Source organism: Pristis pectinata, chromosome 16, assembly GCF_009764475.1.
Source record: "Pristis pectinata isolate sPriPec2 chromosome 16, sPriPec2.1.pri, whole genome shotgun sequence".
Classification (NCBI taxonomy): domain Eukaryota; kingdom Metazoa; phylum Chordata; class Chondrichthyes; order Rhinopristiformes; family Pristidae; genus Pristis; species Pristis pectinata.
In genome coordinates, this window is record NC_067420.1 from 36,870,485 (window position 1) to 36,891,933 (window position 21,449).

At 40.2% G+C, this 21,449-nt stretch overlaps 1 protein-coding gene and 1 non-coding gene across 2 annotated transcripts in view; both read left to right on the forward strand.

Moving 5' to 3' along the window:
- The window catches only part of LOC127578748 (DNA topoisomerase 1-like), a 55,386-nt gene that overhangs the window by 27,523 nt on the left and 6,414 nt on the right, over positions 1-21,449 (forward strand). Inside the window, exons 8-20 of the mRNA XM_052031161.1 lie at positions 193-284; positions 3,954-4,069; positions 8,501-8,622; positions 9,730-9,852; positions 11,338-11,525; positions 12,826-12,970; positions 13,653-13,796; positions 14,073-14,258; positions 16,102-16,170; positions 16,471-16,585; positions 17,153-17,280; positions 19,545-19,639; positions 20,358-20,507. Of these exons, the coding sequence (XP_051887121.1) occupies positions 193-284; positions 3,954-4,069; positions 8,501-8,622; positions 9,730-9,852; positions 11,338-11,525; positions 12,826-12,970; positions 13,653-13,796; positions 14,073-14,258; positions 16,102-16,170; positions 16,471-16,585; positions 17,153-17,280; positions 19,545-19,639; positions 20,358-20,507 (1,673 nt within the window). The remainder of the gene's footprint in view (positions 1-192; positions 285-3,953; positions 4,070-8,500; positions 8,623-9,729; positions 9,853-11,337; positions 11,526-12,825; positions 12,971-13,652; positions 13,797-14,072; positions 14,259-16,101; positions 16,171-16,470; positions 16,586-17,152; positions 17,281-19,544; positions 19,640-20,357; positions 20,508-21,449) is intronic.
- Positions 7,503-7,622, forward strand: LOC127579091 (small nucleolar RNA SNORA26). The gene has a single exon (XR_007957637.1). It is a non-coding gene; the product is annotated as a small nucleolar RNA SNORA26 (small nucleolar RNA).

Genomic DNA, 21,449 nt, shown 5'->3' on the forward strand with positions numbered 1-21,449 from the left:
CCCATGAAGTACTGTATTTGATAGAGTTTCAGTTTTATATTCATGCCTTTTGTGCTAGATGATTTGTGTCATGAGTGATTGCAAACTTAAGTTGTGGATCGCAGAGTTTCTCTTTCTGCATTCGGTACAGCTGTAGTGTTTCTGCGATCTGATTATTACACCGTCACTGAGACTTGATCTTCCTTTCCTCAGGAATCAAAGAACAAAAAGTCCAAAGTTAAAGAGGAAAGTGATGGCCAAGGAAAAAAGAAGAAGAAAAAGGAGGAAGAGGATAAATGGAAATGGTGAGGTTTTGTAGAATATTGGTCAAATGATATTTCTTGTTGCTTTCTTCCTTGCACCCTGTTGGACAGCCTTTGTTCCTGAACCTTTGAGGGAAGATTACAATGACCTGTGTTTAGATATAATTCCAGGCACTGCCACTGACCTCAGAAACCTGCCCACAAAGATCTACCAAACTTAGTGATACTAATTTATTTTATTTACTTTTCCCAATGGCATTTGTTGTCAGGTACCAGCCTTGTAGCGTCTCTGCTGTCCAACCAGCATGATGTCATTAAACTATTTAAACAAGGAATCATATTGAAGTACTCTTACACAAGTACAATTTTTAACTAATATCTAACAGTCCAGCAAATAAAGATTGGAACATAAAGAAATTAAGGTACCTTAATTTTTTTTTTCAAAAGACAAATAGAATTTTAGAGTATTTTTAAGGCAATGACAATTTACCCAAAATATTTTAGGGCCAGAGAGGTTGTTGAGCAATAATTATGGATTGATTATTATATTGCTTAAGAACTTAAAGTGAATGGTATAACTATGCAACAGACTGTAACTGTTTCGTACTCGTTTACTGGATGTAGGTGTCCCTGGCAAGGCCAGCATTTATTGTCTTGAAGTTGGCAGTGAGCTGCTGTCCTCTGGAAACACTGCGCCCCTTGGAATGGTGCTCCCTCTATCACTATTGGTTGCAGACTTTTACCCAGTAACTTGAGGACTAGGGTGGTAGTGAGTTGGAGGTTACAGAAGAATAGTTTGTAAATGTTAATTTGTAATTCTCTAGTTTGTAATGGCTGAACAGCACTACCTGTGGAGGAGCAGGAAATCATTGACAGAAATTTCTGTGTTTCCATGTGTATGTGCATACTTCTGAAGTTGCTGTCAAATTTCTTCCATTATAATAGTGACATCCTTACCATTTTGCTCATCACAAGTTTTGGAGCTTGATTTTGTTTTCTTATGCTGAGATTTTCCTCCAAGTTTTCCTTTTAATTGTGCAGTTGTACAGCTTAAGCTGGTATGATAGGTTGCTGATGGGGGAATTGGGTCAAAAATTAATCATTGTTTTTCATCATTAAATATTCTGGTGGTTCCATGGCTTTTAGACTGGTTTTAAAACGTTATTACAAAACTGATGGCAACTTTCTACCCATTACTGCTACCATTGAGCAGATCACCATTAGTGTTTAAATTAGCCCCGTCAAAGGGCCTGAGCAGTTTTTATTCTTGGTATTGGTTTATTATTGTCACTTGTACCGAGGTACAGTGAAAAACTTGTCTTGCATACCAATCATACAGGTCAATTCATTACACAGTGCAGTTACATTGAGTTAGTACAGAGTGCATTGATGTAGTACAGGTAAAAACAATAACAGTACAGAGTAAAGTGTCAACTACAGAGAGTGCAGTGCAATAAGGTGCAAGGTCACAACAAGGTAGATCGTGAAGTCATAGTCCATCTCATTGTATAAGGGAACCGTTCTGTAGTCTTATCACAGTGGGGTAGAAGCTGTCCTTAAGTCTGGTGGTACGTGCCCTCAGGCTCGTGTATCTTCTACCCGATGGAAGAGGAGAGAAGAGAGAATGCCCCGGGTGGGCGGCATCTTTGATTATGCTTGCTGCTTCACCAAGACAACGAGAGGTAAAGATAGAGTCCAAGGAGGGGAGGCTGGTGTCCGTGATTTGCTGGGCTCCGTTGACAACTCTGCAGTTTCTTGCAGTCCTGGGCAGAGCAGTTGCCATACCAAGCCGTGATACGTCCAGATAGGATGCTTTCTATGGTGCATCGGTAAAAGTTGGTGAGAGTTAAAGGGAACAAACCAAATTTCTTAAGCCTCCTGAGGAAGTAGAGGCACCGGTGAGCTTTCTTGGCCATGGCATCTACGTGATTTGACCAGGACAGGCTGTTAGTTATGTTCACTCCCAGGAACTTGAAGCTCTCAACCCTCTCAACCTCAGCACCATTGATGTAGACAGGTGCATGTACACCGCCCCTTTCCTGAAGTCAATGACCAGCTCTTTTGTTTTGCTGATATTGAGGGAAAGGTTGTTGTCATGACACCATTCCACTAAGCTCTCTATCTCCTTCCTGTAGTCCGACTCATCGCTGTTTGAGATACGGCCTACAACGGTGGTATCATCTGCAAACTCCTAGAGCAGAATCTTGCCTTCTACAAAGCAATTTGCATTTGCTCATCCTAGTTAAAATAAAAAGCATTGTCGCTGCCTTAGAATTTTAGGCTAGCATAGCATAAAATGTGGGCATTTTGTTATTTGTGCCTGTGCTAACTCTTAGATGGAACTATGCAATTCATTCCATTCCCTAATGATGTGGACCTTGTCTTTCAGATTCCATGTAGTTATCCAGTTTCTTTTTAACGGTTACTGACTGCATCCATTGTTTAGACAGTGTATTCTTGGTCATGACTCTGTGTCCTTTATAGTTTTGCCACTTTAAACTATACATTAAATCTTAAAAGCTGAAAGATGAAGAAAGATTTCTCATTGTTCAATTTCAGTCAGTGACAATGGCATGTTCCCTGTTCCTTGCCACTTTGAAGACGTTTTGACTGTGTTTGCCATTCCTAGTTTAGGAGTGGTTCTTTAAGTGGAATCTGAAAAATTTCCCATCTCTCCCTACCTGTATTGAGACAGAATGCCACAACCTAATCACTCACAGCGTTGAGCTTTTGTTATACTTGATTTCCTGCTCTACCATTCCTTGGCCATTCATAAATTACATGTGCGGCTTCTAACTTTCATGTGAGGACACTATTTTTGTTCTCCGAGAATGGTTTGACGCCAGACTACTGAAAAAGCAGCTGATGAAATTGTAAGTGGTACTAAATACGGGGTACTCTGGAAGTTGGAAAGTGTTTATAAAGCCAACCAACAGCAATAGCTTGTCAGTTATTGTGAAGTTGGTCTTTGACCACGCAGCAGATTTAAAATTGGGATCAGGGGTTCTAGTGGCTGCCATTTTGTGCTTTTTGCACAATGTAATTGCAAAGTCTTTGAACTTGAATTAGAAAATTCTATTCTGAATTTCAGTCATGTTGCTTCATGCGCTTCTAATCCTATTTATTTGAAAAAGTGTAATGTCTGAAATTTCCTCAAGGAAGTTTTCAAAAAAAAAATCAAAACCGAAAATAACAAAGTGAGGTTTGCTTGTTAACAGCTGGTCCTTTTCAAATACCCAAGCGCAGAGAGAGGCATATTCACAGCTGTTTGGAGGCCCAAATGAATGCAAAATACATGCCAGCCATATCGTTCTGAATCATGGGGAAATGGTGGCAGGAACTTGAAGTAGAGGCAAGACTTGGGTCCTGCATGGTATTGAGTTGAGGAAGAGAGAAACCACTTGCTCAGCTGGTACTGGGTTGGGTGTGGATGAGTGCAGATTAGCTTGCTTGAAACAGCCTTTTAAATCTCAGCTCACTATGTTGGAGAAACTGGCCCCAGACCAGGTAGTTGCTGCATTCAAAAGATGAAAACAGAAGTTGCAGGGATTAATGCAAGGTATTTGAAAATACCTTGCATTAATTTTCATATCACAGCCTGCTTGTTTTTTTAATAAGACTTGTGATGAGGAAAGTGCATTGATGGTTTAATGATGGCAGCAGTATAGTTAAATTCTAGCAAATCTCTCAAGCATATTTTCTTTTGTGCAGGTGGGAAGAAGAACGCTATACAGATGGTGTGAAATGGAAATTTTTGGAACACAAGGGTCCAGTGTTTGCTCCGCCATACATTCCACTCCCAGATAATGTTAAGTTCTATTACGATGGTAAGAGAGCAAGAATAAGCATTGACATTTGCAACATCCAGTTGAGAATAGAAAAGGGGTGGCTGAGAAAAGCAAAATGGGGAGTTGAATACATGGAACTTTATCATTGTGTTTCAATTGTGGATACCATTGCAACAAAGACACACTATTAGAAAGTGGTACAGCTTGTTCAGAGTTTATGGTGGGGTTCCGTTCCTGTGAACTATTGGTAACCAGAACAGTTCATGATTCGGAAATGTGGCCACAAATGGAGTTCCCAGATGTCTGCAGCCCTGCAGCAATCAGCAAATCCATCCCACTGGTAGACCAAACGCTTGTCCATGTGTATACAGGCTGTACACAAGTCGGGCGTTCACAAGCTGGGAAGAACCTCCACTGTGATTCATGGTGTATTGGGTTGTGACTACCCTGGCGTTTTGGGTCCAGATGATGCCATTGTCCTTCAGCAAAATAGTTGTTCATTGTGTGCAGGATGGGGTGATTTGGTTATCCTCCCTTCACAGTTGATATTGCTGCCATGCTGCAGTGGATAAGATAAGGTATCTTTATTAGTCACATGTATATCGAAACACACAGTGAAATGCATCTTTTTGTGTAGAGTGTTCTGGGTGCAGCCCGCAAGTGTCGCCACACTTCCAGCGCCAACATAGCATGCCCACAACTTCCTAACCCGTACGTCTTTGGAATGTGGGAGGAAACCGGAACACCCGGAGGAAGCCCACGCAGACACGGGGAGAACGTACAAACTCCTTACAGACAGCGGCTGGAATTGAACCCAGGTCACCGGTGCTGTAATAGTGTTATGCTAACTGCTACACTACCATGCCTGCCCAATTCAGATCAATTCGGTTAAAATCAAATAACATTTTTTAAGAAGAGGCTCTTGTGTTCAGTGTCATCACCACTTGTGGCCCCAGATGTTCTGACGTGGTGCCTATATTTTGCTATCAAAAGTGGGATTGATTGAATATCGCCAGTGCCACATGTAAAACTGAAACCTGCCAGTGTTGAAAGTTCCTCAGTGTTTGTATAGCAGAGCTGTGTCCTTTTTGGGAGACAGTGCAACACACAAAGACTGTTCTGTTCACATTATGGTCTGATAGCACCACAACCATGTTTCAAAGTAGTTTTTTGTGCTGAGAGTCATTCAGCCTACAGCGGTCATAATTGGTAGCTTCCCTGGCAGAGAATCAATTTCCTATCACTGATTTGAGCAGATGTGGCATATAGGATACAGACAACTTGTCATCTTGTTTCATTACTTGAAGTAATGATTATGGTTTTCCAGGAAAAAAAGAAAAGCTGATCTTGCAAAGAGCTTGCTCTTGTAACCAAACACAACCTTACTGCTGCACTGAGAGTCTAGTAATCGTGACTTTTCTGGAGTTAATTTCTGTTTGTTTCCCTACTTAATTGCTGTGGTGACTGAAATAGATACTAGAAGCATGTGGAATTTCAGGCAGTGCAACATGTATTTAACGAAAGAACATTCATGGGTGAGAAATGCTTGTTCAAAGTGTTCAATTGTTTTTAAACTCTAAATGTATTGGTTCTTTTCCCTCAAAAAAGGCAAAATTTTGCAGAGATGTAATCTTACAAGTGTGGAAAATCAATTAAAGTGGGCACGTGTAACTTGCATGATCCAAGTCTGCATGATGTATCTGGGCATTTAATGATACTTTTATTGCAAACTGAGGGATTGAATGCTGAGCATCAAGTATTGAGAGCACAGATTATATCAGCAACTCCTCACATTCAGTCCTCACCTCTTGTCAGTCTTTGTTCCCAATATGCTAATTTCAACGAATTGTTTTTCAGTATTTTGATGCAAGGGCCCAATTTTTAGTGAGTCATTGGCTCAATAGCAGGGAGTGTAGGAGTTGCTGCATTGAGACTGAATCACCCCTTACCTATTGGCAGAATAATTGCCATTTTTCTGTGGTGAACAGATGTTCAACTCCATTCCACTTTTAACTCGTTTGATAACCAAATTATAAGTGGGGTCTCTTCCACTTCCCTTTTCCTTTCCTCCAGTTATCTTTAAAATGTACAACATGCCCAGATGCCCAATTTGTTCTCGTCTCTGAAGAGAGGGTTCTCGGGTGAGGGTGAGGAATTGTTTGTGGAATGTAAGCCTTCAGACCTCTTAAACCATTGTTGGACTTACTGCCTCGTTATCGTTGCCTTCTGTGGGAAAAGCATCAATCTAATTAAAGTGGAGAGGCAGTCACCTGAAAGGAAATTCTGGGCGGCGCAGGGACTGAGAGGATGATTACTGTTCAGTTGATGGATCACGATTTTGAGATCTGAGGTTGCCTTCCCTAAAATGCTGCTCAAGTTGGTAATTTCAGAACTCAGTTGAAAAGATTTTGTTCTGGATGGGAGTTATCAAAGTACATAGTGGGCAAATGGAGGAGAAGTGGAAATTGGCATGATCTAATTGAATGGCTTATCCTTATTGCTGTGGTGCAGTAAAAGGTGTAATAGACAAGACTAGCATCTGAAATGCTTTAAGTAGCAAAAGAGGGAGACGTCAGAAGAGCTGAGGGTGGATGAAAGACATGGATTTCAGATGTTGCTTCAATTTGGGTAGTGGGTACGATAACAGTGGTTAAGTCATGGAATTTGTATCTGGCTGCATGAGCTCTTAATTTTGATACGAGTTTGAATCCATCATATCAGCTGGGGAGTTTAAATTCAATCAATACTTGGAATATCCTCCAGAGAAAGAAACCTGCATCTTTACCAGTCTGCCATATAGATTAACCATTGTGCCAACAAAGTAGTCGACTGTTAACTGGCCCCTCACCTCGGTGTAATTTAAGATGGATAATTACTGGTGATGTCCACTCTTGGAATGCTTGAATGTTTACTGATTTCTTGGGGGCAAACGGGATTGGTGGAGAAGGTAATTGTGTGTAGAGAACAGTGGCCCAACTAAGCAGAATATTAGGGAAGTCTACACTTAAGGTGATTGGAAACAAGGATCATGAGGATGGAAACTGAGTTGGGTGTGTAATTCCCTTCTGGAGGAGGAAGGGTATGATCTTGAAAGCAAAATCTGTGCAAAACTCCCTGTCAATATTAATCTATTTTGTTTGATTTACCCATTGCATACAGCCAACGATAATTGAGGATTTAAGATGAGTGGTACTTGCTATTTGGTGGAGGTGGATTGGTCACCTCTGAGAGGAGGAGAAAGAAAAAAAACTGTTCCTTTTCGTCTACAGACTAACCAGTTTACTTCCATGAAAGCTTCATAACTTTCTATGCTGGGATTTGAACCCATGGCCTCTGTTGCTGTTCAGTACCAATACTGTTAGGGTACTGTATGTTGTTTACTGTCTCGCATGAGGTTTTACAAACTATTAGCAATAGGACTGAACGTGACTGGAATTTATTGAAGAACTTATTAAACACTTCCCTTCTAGCTTTGCCCATTCATTGTAATTTTGTTCTTTGAGTGGCCATGAATGAGGGATAGAAAAACTCTTCTCTAAAACCCAGAGCAGCAGCTTACCCTATGCTTTGGTTCCTGTCAAGAAGGACAAAAAAATTGTTGTATTATTAACCTGGGAGTAGCATTATACATGTTTGTTCAGTGAAATTTCAATTAGGAAAAAGATTCTACTTAAAAACCAACCAGTAAGATTAATAGTTAATGAAAACGTTATGTGAAACATAGAACAATTCAATTGGGTGCCAAAGCCAAAAGTTAAAAATACTGCATTCCTATTTAATAAACTTCCACTGAGTAACTGTAAACACAGTGATTTCTGTACTTAACAATTTCACATCCATAGCTATCTCATGAAAGGTCAGCTACAGAGCTTGTGAACCTGTTGATTTTCATCCTCCATTGTCCTTTCATGGTTAGCCTGAGCTTGATGCCATCTGAATGGAATATTTGACCCATCTCTCAAGATCTTATTGGAAGGATTAGCTGTGCAGAGACCAGGTTTCTGATGCAAGTCTTGTTTATTCACTCCAAGTACATTGCGTAATGTAACCCTACCCAGTAACACTTTAACTCCCAAACTGGAGTTTCCAGTGGTTGATAGGCTGTTCATCAATGTTGAAGGAATCTTGTCTGAAAGATACCCCCCCCCCCCCGATCGTGCTTCCTAGGGATTGTACTAGAATAATGATGTAAATTTATGTACACGAGTCTCTCAAATGGACTTGACCTCTGACCTCCTAGTTTGGATACAAGAGTGCTTCCAACTGACCCATGGTTTGGGATCTTAAAGTACCACGTTATAATTCAATATTAGTCTGCTCACAAGTACCTTTTTAAAATAATGAATTCAGCTATAGTTGAATGGGACCATTGAAAATGAAGTTGCAAGTTAACTTTGTGCTCAGCTGACCTTGAGCTTCCAAGGCAGCTTTTTTTTTGTGGTGTCTGATTTCACTCTTTTTAATATTTAGGAAATCCTATGAAGCTGAGCCCTCAGTGTGAAGAGGTTGCAACGTTCTTTGCTAAAATGCTTGATCATGAGTACACTACGAAAGATATCTTTAGGAAAAACTTTTTCAAGGACTGGCGAAAGGTAAATTTGCAGAATAGAGTGGCCTGCTTTTGGATTGTGAATTAATGCTAAAGCAGAATCCACAGCTTCACTTGGATCTCATCGTGGCCTTGTTTGTTTTTCTCAGGTTGAAACAATGTAACAGCAATGCCCAAATTCCCCTAATGTACTGGAACATCAGCCTAGATTTTGAGAATGTCTCCTCATAGTGAGGCTTGAACCCATTGCCTTCTTTAAAAATAAATTCAGAGCATTAGTAACTGAGCCACTGCTGACACCCAAATTAGTAATTTTTAACAAGCAGTCCTCAAGTGCTTCATACTTTTGGCTTCATACCATATTTTATCAGTGACTTATCATAAAGCTTAAAAATTACAATTTTATGAGTAATTGGGAATGTGTAGAATTTTTGTGAGTAGAGTAAATTGGGTAAAATAAAATGGAAAATGTCCTTGTGGTAGAGGATCAGTCACAATCTAACTGAACAACAGAGAAAGCTTAAACTTGTGGCCTAATTCTGCTAGTTCATGATTATATGCTGAGAACGGACTTCATAACTGCAATATTTTTTTATCATGGATAATTATCAAATAGACCATATATCCTTCCACCTTATGAAGCTAAGACCAGATTTGGACAAGGCTGGAGAACTGCTGAAAGCTGTTGCAGTTGTGGGATCTTAGAGGTTGGGTAAGAAGACTATGGTTTGGAAAAAGTGGGTTTTAACTGGCAATGGAAGCCAATGGGGCAGTTACGTTTGGACAACAGGGTTCTCAAGCCTGGGCTTGATTGTCCCCAAAGGTGCTTGCATACCTTGAAATGGTGAAGCTTGGATTTGGTAAATTTGTAGGATTTCTGTTTTCTTTCACTCCCACTGACTGCTCAGTTATAGACAAATATACCCTTATAAAACACTTGATTTTGCATGTTATTATCACTGTTTTGCTCTTTGAACTTCTTCCAACCTGTTTGTTGATCTACTTCCACTCCTTGCCCAGTGCTATTCTGAAATCTGATGGAAAAGACAACCCAGTGACCATTTATTCTTGCGTTAGGATCTGTTTGCACTGTGATCCAATTTTTGTTACATTCTGGTCTCTGCTTAATTAAGGACTTGCTCCATTGTAGGAAATGAAACCGGAAGAGAAGGCAGTAATAACAGATCTCAACAAATGCAACTTTGAAGAAATGAGCCAATATTTCAAGGCACAGTCAGAGGCTCGAAAGCAGATGTCCAAAGAAGAGAAGCAGGTTTGTGGTGGGAGACGGGTTGAGTTGAGCAATTTCTCCAGTGGGGATTTTGGTGAATGTCCAATGTGGCACATTTTCATACTCGTGTTTGCCAATCACAGATAGTGTGACTGTTAATCTATACTGTAAACTGTTTCAACATAAAGCTACTGAAGAGATAATGGTGTGAGCAATGCTGGATGGTGCATGTGCATCCAGGGCTATCGGGTGTATCATTGTGCCTTTTTGATTTTGTATATATGCATTGTTAGCGTGGTCAGTATTTATTGCTCTCCCAAATTGCCTTCAGAAGACATCTTAAGCCATTGTAGTAGCTGTGATGCAGATACTTTCATGATGCTATTAGGTAGAAAGTTCCATGATTAGGGCCTAGTGATAATGAAGGAATAGCATAAGATTTGGAGGGAAGCTGCATGTAGTGGTGCTCCCATGGGCTAGCTATTTTTGTCTTTCTTCACGGTACTTTGTAAGGGTGATCAGGAGTAGTTTTGCTTTATTGGAATTCAGTGTCAAGATTGATGCCAGATGGTTCATCTGGTTTTATATCCTTGTTCTGTTTTAACATAGCAAATATAGAACAAGCAAATTATTAGACTGGGTAAGAGTGGCACATTCTTCCCTCCCCTTTCTAGCCCCTCGCCCCCAAAAGAAATCCAGGAGTGTTGTGGGCATTATTATAGATTATTTAATTAACTGAATTTTAACTCGTTTCCTTAGATTGCCGGCTAAGGCCTCTGACTCACTTGCACAGTAATTTACCTCCACCCACCTACCTTCCCTTCACCAGCCCCAGAAGAAAAAACATACACTTGGGAATCATTGTCGGATTTCAAGTACAAAATATTGTACCTCCTTTGTGAGGTTTTCCCTAAATGTGGGATTAACATTTTTTTTTAAAAAAGCACTACAGCTGAACAGTTAGTGAATGAGTAATATTTATACTAATTGCGGGGTTTTTGCTAAAATTAGTAGAGTGGGAAGCCAGTAAGATAAGATAAGATTTCTTTATTAATCACATGTACATCGAAACACAGTGAAATGCATCTTTTGCGTGGTGTTCCAGGGGCAGCCTGCAAGTGTCACCATGCTTCCAGCGCCAACGTAACATGCCCACAACTTCCTAACCCGTACGTCTTTGGAATGTGGGAGGAAACCGGAGCACCTGGAGGAAACCCACACAGACATGGGGAGAACGTACAAACTCCATAACTCCATACAGACAGCGGCCAGAATTGAACCCAGGTCGCTAGCGCTGTAATAGCGTTACGCTAACCACTACACTAGCGTGCCTGTGATCCCTGGAAAGAGAGTTTAGAGACACTGTGAGCAAGCGTGCTAATGAACTTCCAAAATTTGGGTGGTTAGCAGTTTCTGAAGCATTGCAATTTTAAGTAGGGTATCAGACTTTTGGAAAAGACTGGAAGAAGTTGGATTTTTCTGATTTATTGCTTTTTAAATTCTCCTTCACTCTCCCACCTATTCCAGAAATTAAAAGAAGAAAATGAGAAGCTTGTACAGGAATTTGGATATTGTATAATGGACAACCACAAAGAGAGGATTGCAAACTTCAGAATTGAGCCACCAGGGCTCTTCCGTGGCCGTGGGAACCACCCAAAGATGGGCATGCTGAAGAGAAGGATCAGGCCTCAGGACATCATCATCAACTGTAGTAAGTGAGTATCTGAGAAGAAGCCACAGATTTTGCCAGTGCATCATTTAACAGACAAAATTTTATTTGAAACATCTTCAGGATTTCACTATTGACCCAATAAATAACATTGAAGCCCTGCACAGAGCAGACCAATACGGAATAACATGTTTGATTCGCTGTGCAGAGAGACCTTCATTTGCCTCATGCAACATTTAGGCTGGATTTAGTTGCTTGTTAACTCTGGATTGAGGGGCTCAGTGGCAGTGTGGACTTTCTCATTCTTAAGTTTCACTTGGTTCCTGCTGCTTGTGAATTGTGAACATTGAGTGAGAATGTCATGAAGGTTTATGGAGTTGCCACTTGCCTCTTTGTGCCTTGTATGTAAAGGAGGCCTTGCTTGGAGAGATGGTCATCTCCCAAACTAAGGGACTTTCCAAAAGTATTCTTACAGACATGGAAGAATTTTAAAGAATGTTTTGTTTGTCTGCATTTCAGCAATGGCTGTAGTGACATCACAGGAAGTGATTTTTCACCTTTCTTGGCCCTTCCACCAGTCATCTTTGACTTGGGAATGATCTTCCATATGCCCACTTTTGTGAAATCAACAGAGTAGAGAAGAAAGTATTATTTAACAGATTTGATAGGAATCGGATCAAATGTGCATGTTGCTGGAGTGCAGTTTTGACATATTGTATTGCACCACTTGTAAGTCCAGCATTCATTACCATTACTACTTGCCCTTGAGAAGCTGATGGTGTGCTTCCTTGTAATACACTTTACACATAATACCTAATAATACGTTCTATTCCAGCGACCCAGGTTCAGTTCCGGCCGCTAACAATTGTAGCATGTGATGAATAAGCCACTTTGGTCTTGTGTTGCTGGATCTTGGTGCTCCCTCAAGTGGTAGTGAAGACATGTTGCTTCATGAGATCTTCAGCATTAAATTCTAAACCAGAGACCAACTGATTTTTTTGATACCATTTCAAAGTCTTGGTAAGGGCATGTTTTAGATATGGGTAAATGGAAATTTAAATTCTAAACAATGCAGACAAAACTGCCTGACATGAGTGATGATATTTGCTTCGCTATTATATAATGAGAAAACTCTGGAATTTACTGAACAAATGGTGAGATGCTACCGTAACTATTGGCCTACTACAGTCATTTGGGGTTTTCTTTTGTTGAATCTTTTTGAAGACTAGAGTTTAGTAAGTGATTCCTCTTTTTTTCCAACCATACTATGAGATTGGTGAAGATGAGTCTCATGGTTGGGAAAATTTTGGCAACCTGTTATTGATTTGTTTCCCCATTATCTTCAGGGACTCAAAGATCCCACAACCACCTCCAGGCCAAAAATGGAAAGAGGTCCGACATGACAACAAAGTGACTTGGCTGGTCTCGTGGACAGAGAACATTCAGGGCTCCATCAAATACATCATGCTGAACCCCAGCTCCAGAATTAAGGTAGGCTGACATCTTTTGAGGCTGAGAGAGCAGCTTACTGGTGGTCAGACACATCCAGAGACCTGCAGCTTGACCTGCTGCATCTAGATTTATATTAATGCTGGTAGATGATGTTCTATAGGAATTCATATTATTTGCACAAGACTGGATTGTTGAGAGTCAAAGTGCCAATTATCCTACTGTGAGGACCATGGGGAGGTGGGGGCAATGAGAGAAGAAAGGTGATACAAACACAGTCTTTTAAAATTAGCAGAATCACTGTTGATATCTTTACAAATCATACTGCTGCTCTAGGAAGCGGGTAAATAGTGATATGTATGGCCCTTGGCTTGATCTGGTGCATCACCATATATAAGGATCAGTAAGAATATTGAACTCAACAAATTGTGTGTCTGATTTAAGCAAAGATATTGATCCAGCTTTCTGCTTTGTAATCCATTCTTGTGTTATACATAATTACATTATACAATCTTTTCGATAAGGACCCATTAGTTTTCATCTTGGGATCTGCCAACTAAATCCCTTCGTCAAAGTTTTTGGTTACTTTGCACCTATGTTATCCCCGTGATTTCTGTTGGTGCCATGTTACTTATTTGGGAACTCCCTGCTAACAATGACCCTGAGTCTTGGGTGTTAGTCATTGGGGAGGAACAACTAATGATACTCGTTCTATTTTAAATAGGGTGAAAAGGATTGGCAGAAATATGAGACTGCTCGGACATTGAAGAAACACGTTGACAAGATACGTGCACAGTACAGGGAAGACTGGAAGTCAAAGGAGATGAAAATCCGACAGCGTGCTGTTGCACTTTACTTTATTGACAAGGTGAGTGGAAGCCATGTTGTCTGTGCTGTGGGCCCTGTTGGAGATGAGCTTAGGTGGCGGAGATGGGAGGAAGACTTAGACTTATCCCTCCACTTTTGGACCCTGTCAGTGTATATTTCTGCTGCCAGAATACTCTATCCAATGCAGTTTCATTTTTTTTGTATTTTGATTGGTTCCACTGAACTAATCCCTAGGGGCATTTCACTGCAGGGTCCTTCAACACAACAGCTGCCTTCCAATCAGTTATCTCTAACTTTTGTTTCTCTTTCATTGTAGCTAGCTCTGAGAGCTGGTAATGAGAAGGAAGAAGGGGAGACTGCAGACACAGTAGGTTGTTGCTCTCTCCGAGTGGAACACATAAACCTGCATGCTGAGCTTGATGGTCAGGAATACGTGGTTGAATTTGATTTCTTGGGTAAAGATTCCATTCGATATTACAACAAAGTGCCAGTGGAAAAAAGGGTAAGAATTGGCGAGACCACTGTTTGTTTCATTCTTTGTGGCCTATTCAGTTATAATGATAAGCATATCACTGATCCAGACTAGGAAGGATCTCTCCATTGTTTTCATACTCCTTGACTCTTCACTCAAGTTTGTACCTAACTGATTTTTGGATGCCCAGGACTAGGGTTCATTCTCTGCTTAGAAAAGATTTTGAGAATTTAAATGAACTTTCACAGTGAGGTTTTTCATTCAAATTGTCCAGTAACAATGCTTCATTTGGCTGTCCAGGTAGTTTAGTGAAGTGCTGCTGGAAGGTGCAGAATCTAGAGGGGAAAGGAAAGAAATTGGGAATGATAGTTATTTTTGCTATGCTGGTAATTGTTTAAATGCACACAAAGTAGTTGAACACAGCCAAAACTGATTTTTATTGCAATGGTATAAATAAACTGCTGATGTCAGGAGCCTGAAATTTAAAACATAATAAAAGTTTTCAGCAAGTCAAGTAGTACCTGTGGAAAGTGAAATAGTGTTGACTTTTTATCAGAACAAGGAAAAGTAAGATCTTTACTAATTTTTTCTTTTTTCCTAAACCTGATGAAAGCTCATTAACCTGAAACATTAACTTGGTTTCTTTTTCTATAGATGCCACCTGACCTGGTGATATTTCTGGCATCTGGTGTCTTTATTTAACCCTATTAATTTTTTTTAACTTAAAGATCACTAGTATGTCTCTAGCCCCTAAGTATCATTTGTTTTCCATGTGGTCATCTAAACTCTATTAGAATGTGTCAGGTCCCTGACTTAGATAACTGTAATCCAGTGATAAAGTTTTGAGCAATGTTAAGTTCAGAAATGCTGTTCTGTCCACTGCAGGCCACTGCATGGTGTGTGAGATAATAAAACTTTCTGCAGTTCAGATAAGTGCATCCTGTTTCTCAATAAGGCTCAAAACAGACGGAATTTTTAAAGAATGCTTTACCAGGCCATTTATTGATCAATGTGGAGATGTTTCCTAGCTATTTGGCCCTTGACTGATGACAGTTGGAGTTTTGTGTTTTTGTTTACCGGCATAGCTATTATTTCCAGCACAGCAAACCAAGGCTGAAATTCCTATTTTCCCATTTGGATCTATTGAAGCAAGCTTATTATAGTCCACAGTACCATGGACACATGCTGATTGTATCTGTTTAACAGATATTGTACGTCACCTTGCATATTCCAAATATTGTTGAGGTTTAAAGCCTTGCCATTGAAAATGATATCTGCATGTCCTTTTCAGTGTTGTCAATGTGCTGTTAAACAACATTTCCATCTCTGAAGACTTGGTTTTTCATCTGCTTACCAGCCCCCATTGTATACTTAGTCTGTAATACACAATACAGTCTGTACTCCTGCCACAGCACTTAGCTTTGTTGCAAAACCTATAACAAACCTCTGTGTTACTCCTGAAACTAGAAATAAAGTACTAGTCTCATGGAAGAAATGCCACTGTGTGTGGGTTGTTCACTTCCTGTTTAAGATTGTCTGTCTGTATTTTGGTATGCCTTACTATTAAAGTGAATAAAATTCTGAAAGGAATAGGTATCACAGAATACTTGAAGTTAAAATAGAATTTGCGGCATCAATATGGGCCATTCAGTTACTGATAAAGTTGGTAAAAACAACTCGCTCTCGGCAACTAGAATCAGCCATAATCCTGTTAAGTAAAATTACCTGAAAAATAAAAGGATGGAGATGAGAAAGTGCCAACAGGTGAGAGGTGGCAGGGCAGTGAAGGGACCCAGGATAACTTGTGTTTTTGAGTTGAATACTTTCTGGGTAAGTGAGGTTGCTGTGTCTCATGGTATTATTCTTATCTCAGGTGTTCAAGAATCTTCAATTATTTATGGAGAACAAGCAACCTGAAGATGACCTTTTTGACCGTCTCAATGTAAGTAACTGTGCATGAACTGAGGGCCATTGAATATTCATTTTAAAGATTATTTGAGGTAGTGTGGCTGATTGCCAGTGCTTGTGTTTATTGCTACAGGTTGGTGAACCTCCAAAAGGGCAGTACTCCCTTTCTGTGAGTGTTAGCTTAGATTGAGCCCCTGTTGTTGGATTTTAATACATAACCTGTGTATTACCAACTGAGCCATGTTGTACAAAGTAATGACTTAAAGATTTGATTTTTCATCCTGCAGTTCAAATTATACGTATTCCTGACACTTTTGAATTTTTTTTTATATAGACTTCAATCCTCAACAAACATCTACAGGAGCTAATGGACGGACTTACCGCTAAAGTATTCCGTACCTACAATGCTTCTATCACTCTGCAGCAGCAACTGAAGGAACTGACCAACCGTAAGTGCTGGTTGCACTGTTATCTGTGAGCTGGCACCATGCTGGAAGCTAGGGCTACTTTCTTCCCTTTGTTGCAGTTTATTAATGTTACTGTTGAAATGGGAACGAGAACGCTTTGAGTACTGGTTTAATTCTAACCTAAGGCATTGGATTGTCTAGATGTATTTGAATCATTTTCCGGAGGGAGAATTATTCTAATGCTTTAGTTAATGGACCAAATTTTTTATTACTTTATTTCAAACCCTCATGCAGCTGGTGAGACTTAAATATAAAGTAATGATGCCAGACCAGTGATCCTCCAGAGATGACCAGTTACAAGAGGAAATCTCAGCACATTTAATTGAACCAGGCTTGAGTGGAGACAGAGCTCGGTGTCAGAGTTAACCCCATAATATTTTGTTGTCATAAGTATTGAATTACATTAAGTCTTCCAGATGATCCATCCTGTGGTGTTGAACTGATGTAAGAGAGTGACCTGTGCTGTGCTGTACTGTGGCAACACCACCTATATTATAACTTTTTACTGTGACTGCACAGCTCCTCATTATCTGTCTTATTTCTTTGTAGCGGATGAAAATGTTGCAGCAAAAATACTCTCTTACAATCGTGCCAACCGAGCAGTCGCTATCCTTTGTAACCATCAGAGGGCACCCCCAAAGACATTTGAGAAGTCGATGCAAAACCTACAGACCAAAGTGAGTCGGAGCTTTCCCCACCCACCCATTAATCCCTGTATAAGGAAAATGGTTGTTAAGGACCCTGAAGTTTTCACCTGGGGTCATGTCAGCCAATTTGAATCGCATTCAGTGGCTGAGTTACGTGCCACACATACCCCTCCAAATATGCCAGGAAGAGGAAATATCAGCCCATATTTCTGCTACCAACATCCTGTACTCAGCATGAGTAGATGTGCAGTTGATTTTTATCAATTCTACTATACTGGTTGATTATCCTGTCAGTAATTGCTGATTTCCTATGTCCAGCAGGAGCCTGCAAGATTTACTAAGAAAATGTAGTCATGATTGGATTTGACTAATATTAATTTCTTGATCCATGTCTTCATACCACTATTGCATGGGTCTCCTACCCAGCCTTCATTTGGCATCCTCATTAAACTTGAGATCAACCAAATCTTTCCTACCTGTAATCTAACCCTCACCACGTCCCATATACTCACCACCTCTGAGCTTGCTGACCCATCCTCACTTCTGGCCCAAACTACCACCGTTTTTAAAATCCCTATCATCGGTATGAAGTCTCTTGCATATTGATTGCCCCATCATGTCTCCTTAAAAATCCTTTAGCCCTGTAACCCTCTGAGATCTTGGTGCTCCTCCAATTCTGATCACTTGTACATCCCTGAGTTTTCATTGCCACATCATTGGCACTGTTCTTAGAACCACCACATCCTGGGCTGTTGAATTTCCTCGCCACCCTCTCTTTTCAAAGATTTCTCTTTAAAAGTCACCTGTTTGACGAAGTTTTTAGTCACCTTTCCTAATGCCTCTTACATTTTGGTAATGTTTCTGTAGTGTCTTCAGTTGTTTGGTTACAAATGCACTCTATTGATGCACTAATAGTTTCCTGTGGCTCTAATCAAAATTGTACAAGCAATGTTTGGCAGTATGGGAAGAGTTTGTTCTATGTCTGAGATTCACTACAAAGTTGGATTTGAATTTCAGCTATGTTGATGGAATGTAACAGTTGGGGGAATCAAGGCTAGTTGCTGCTTGTGACAAGAGCTCATGCTAATTTCAACTATTACATGTAAGCATCATCACCAAGCTTGTACTGTGTTTGCATTGTTTCATTTACCACGTTATTGAAATGCCACCAGCTGCCTTAATGAAAGGGGGAATTTGGTGATTCACAGCTCCAGTAACCCAGGTTTGATCCCACCCTTTGGTGCTGTCTATGTGGCTTGCATGTTCTCCCTATCATTCTGTGGGTTTTCCCTGGGTGCTCCAATTTGTTCCCACACCCATGTAGGTGGTAGGTAAATTGGCCACATTAAGTTGCCCCAAGTATGTAGGTGAGTGGTAGAATCGGGAGGGAATTGATGGGGAGAATGGGATTGCTCTGTGAATGGGTATCAACTTGATGGGCAGAAGTGGCCTTCTATGTAGTAAGGAGGTATGGTTTTTGGGTCCATGTGTGAGCAATACCCAGTTCACTTGTTCTCTTTATTTGCTGCACTGCCATTGCTCCAGTGTTAACACTAATGCCTGCTTTATTTAAAACACCTGCAGCAAGCTATTAGTGGTATTTATTGTTATCCTGAAATAAGTGAACAGGGTCTGCTTATGCCCTTTCATTCAGCTACTTGATCAAAATCTTGAAACTGCCTAGAAACCTTGGGTGAATCCCAGGCATTGCAGCAATTCAAGAAGGCTGGTCGCCACCACCTCAAGGACGATGAAATCTGGTCTTGCCGTAATCTTACATACTTGGAACAAATTAAAAGGGAGCCTATTTTGATGTGGTGAAAAACACTATGGTGCTGGAGGAACTCAGCGGGCCGGGCAACATCTGTGGTGAAAAGCAGGCAGTAAACATTTCGGGTCAAGACCCTTCTTCAGGACTGAAGATAGGAAAAGGGGGAAGCTTTTCCAGAAGACAGTCTAACCTGAAACATTGACCACCTGCTTTTCTCCACGGATGCTGCCTGGCCTGCTGAGTTCCTCCAGCACCATAGTGTTTTTCATCTAGATTCCAGCATCTGCAGTACTTTATTTCTCTTTTGATACGGTGTTGGGAAATGTGGTGGTTTGGTTTTGTGGCATACCCATCGAGCTATAGAGTAGTACAATGGGTTTGTTTATCACGTCTTTCTAACTCATCCATAAGGCACACCACCCACCACCTCTGACATAATTTTGAGTAGAATCCTTTCTTTGTACAGATCTATATTTTCTGCTGTGAGCAACTTTTTTTTAAACCCTCATTGTTTGGTCTTTAGATTGATGCAAAAAAAGATCAAATTGGCCTAGCCAGGAGAGAGCTGAAGAGTGCTAAAGCTGACTATAAAGTCAGAAAAGATGAAAAGTGTCGAAAGTAAGTGTTCTTTTTAAACCAATTCCTACTTTTACTTCACTTCTGTTTACATTATTGGCTTGCTGCCTGCAGCCTGTAGATTAGTGATGCAGCCATAGGACAAAAGGCTAAATTGGAACCTGTAAAGTACATCAATACAGTGTAAATTATTTGGACTTTCTCTTTCTTCCTTCTACTAGTCCATTATTACAAAGGGTATTTTAAAATTTGTTGTTCAAATTCTCCCAATTTTTGGCTTATGGGTCATATAGTAATAAATCCATGAGGCTCCCAGCCCATGCAAAGAAACTAACTTGTACTTGTACATCACTTTTTATTACTTTGGGACATCCCAATGCAACCAAGTAATCATCACTGTTGAATTTTAAGAGCCTATTTTGTGCAGTTAAATTTGCATTAAGGCCCTTTTTTAACTAATATTAATTTAGAGGGATTTAAGTTATTTTAACCTTCTTCAAACTACCAGGCTTATCAAGTTCAGTCAGTCAAGCCAAGAAATCTAGAAAATTCCAATTTGTTTTTGAGAGTTCCTTAGGACTCTGTGGGGCTTTTGCACATCCAGCTTCAATTAACTGCTTGACTGTTCACTCATCAATATTATTTCCCTGTTAAATTCTCCTGTGCCTTTTCTGTTACCCCTTTGCTTTGTACTTTACTTTGGGTTTGAGGAATGTATTGCCAGTCCTTTGTGCAGGAATAACAGCTGTTTTCTGCATAGATCTGTGGAAAGTAAGAAGAAAGCTCTCCAGAGACTTGAAGAACAGTTGATGAAATTGGAAGTTCAAGCTACTGACCGAGAAGAAAATAAACAGATAGCCCTTGGGACTTCCAAACTCAACTACCTGGATCCTAGGATAAGCATTGCTTGGTAAGTGTGTAAGCTGGCCTCCCTTTGTGAACGTAATTCAGTCAGCATCCTCCTGTTAGAGCGTTTTTTCTGGCAACCCAAGATGTCACTAGTGATGCCATTAAACATCTCTGAGGAAAGAGCATACCTGGTTTTAAAATTCCAGATGAAAGGGTAAAATGGCCGCTCAGTAACCAGAATATTCAAAGTGAAATTTTCAGACTTGATTTAATCGATTAAAGGTTAGATTTAGCTCTTTTTTTGCGGGGGGCGGGTGAGGTTTATGTGTTGATCTGCATCTACTCCATGATGCAAGAAAATTAAGGGAAACTTCTCAGCTATTGTACATAAGAAGCTCTACAGAATCTGACACCTGAAACATCTGACGTAACATTTTCTTGTGATTTCATTTGCACTCACTTTAAGATCCTGCTTGAAAAGGCAGTAGATTCTGAGGAAACAACAATCCACAGAATTGATTGATAATAAGCATAGGCATTTGTATTGCACGTTTAAAATAACAAAAAGATCTCATGCCAATTCATGGGAACTTTATTAAATAAAACTTGACACAAAGCACTTTGGGACAGTGTGATAGATTTTTAAGAGTTTTCTTTAAAGAGGTAAGATGGAGACAAGAGAGGTTTTGGGAGGGAATTCTAAAGCTTGGGGCCCAGGAAACTGAATATATGGCTGCTAGTGCTAGAATACAGAAAATCTGGGATCATAAGACCTAAACTGAAGCAGAGGTTATGGGGCAGGTATAGGCTTGAGTTGTAGAATGAGGTATTTTGGAGGGGTGGGGGGAGAGAACAGATGAGGATTTAAAATTAATGGATCTATTTTAATTAAATATGACACAGATGCCACCATTTGGTCCATCAAATCCATGCTGGTTCCCAGCACAAACAATCCCCTCAGTCTCATTTTCCCCAGAGCTTACTCTTTCACACACATTCCCAT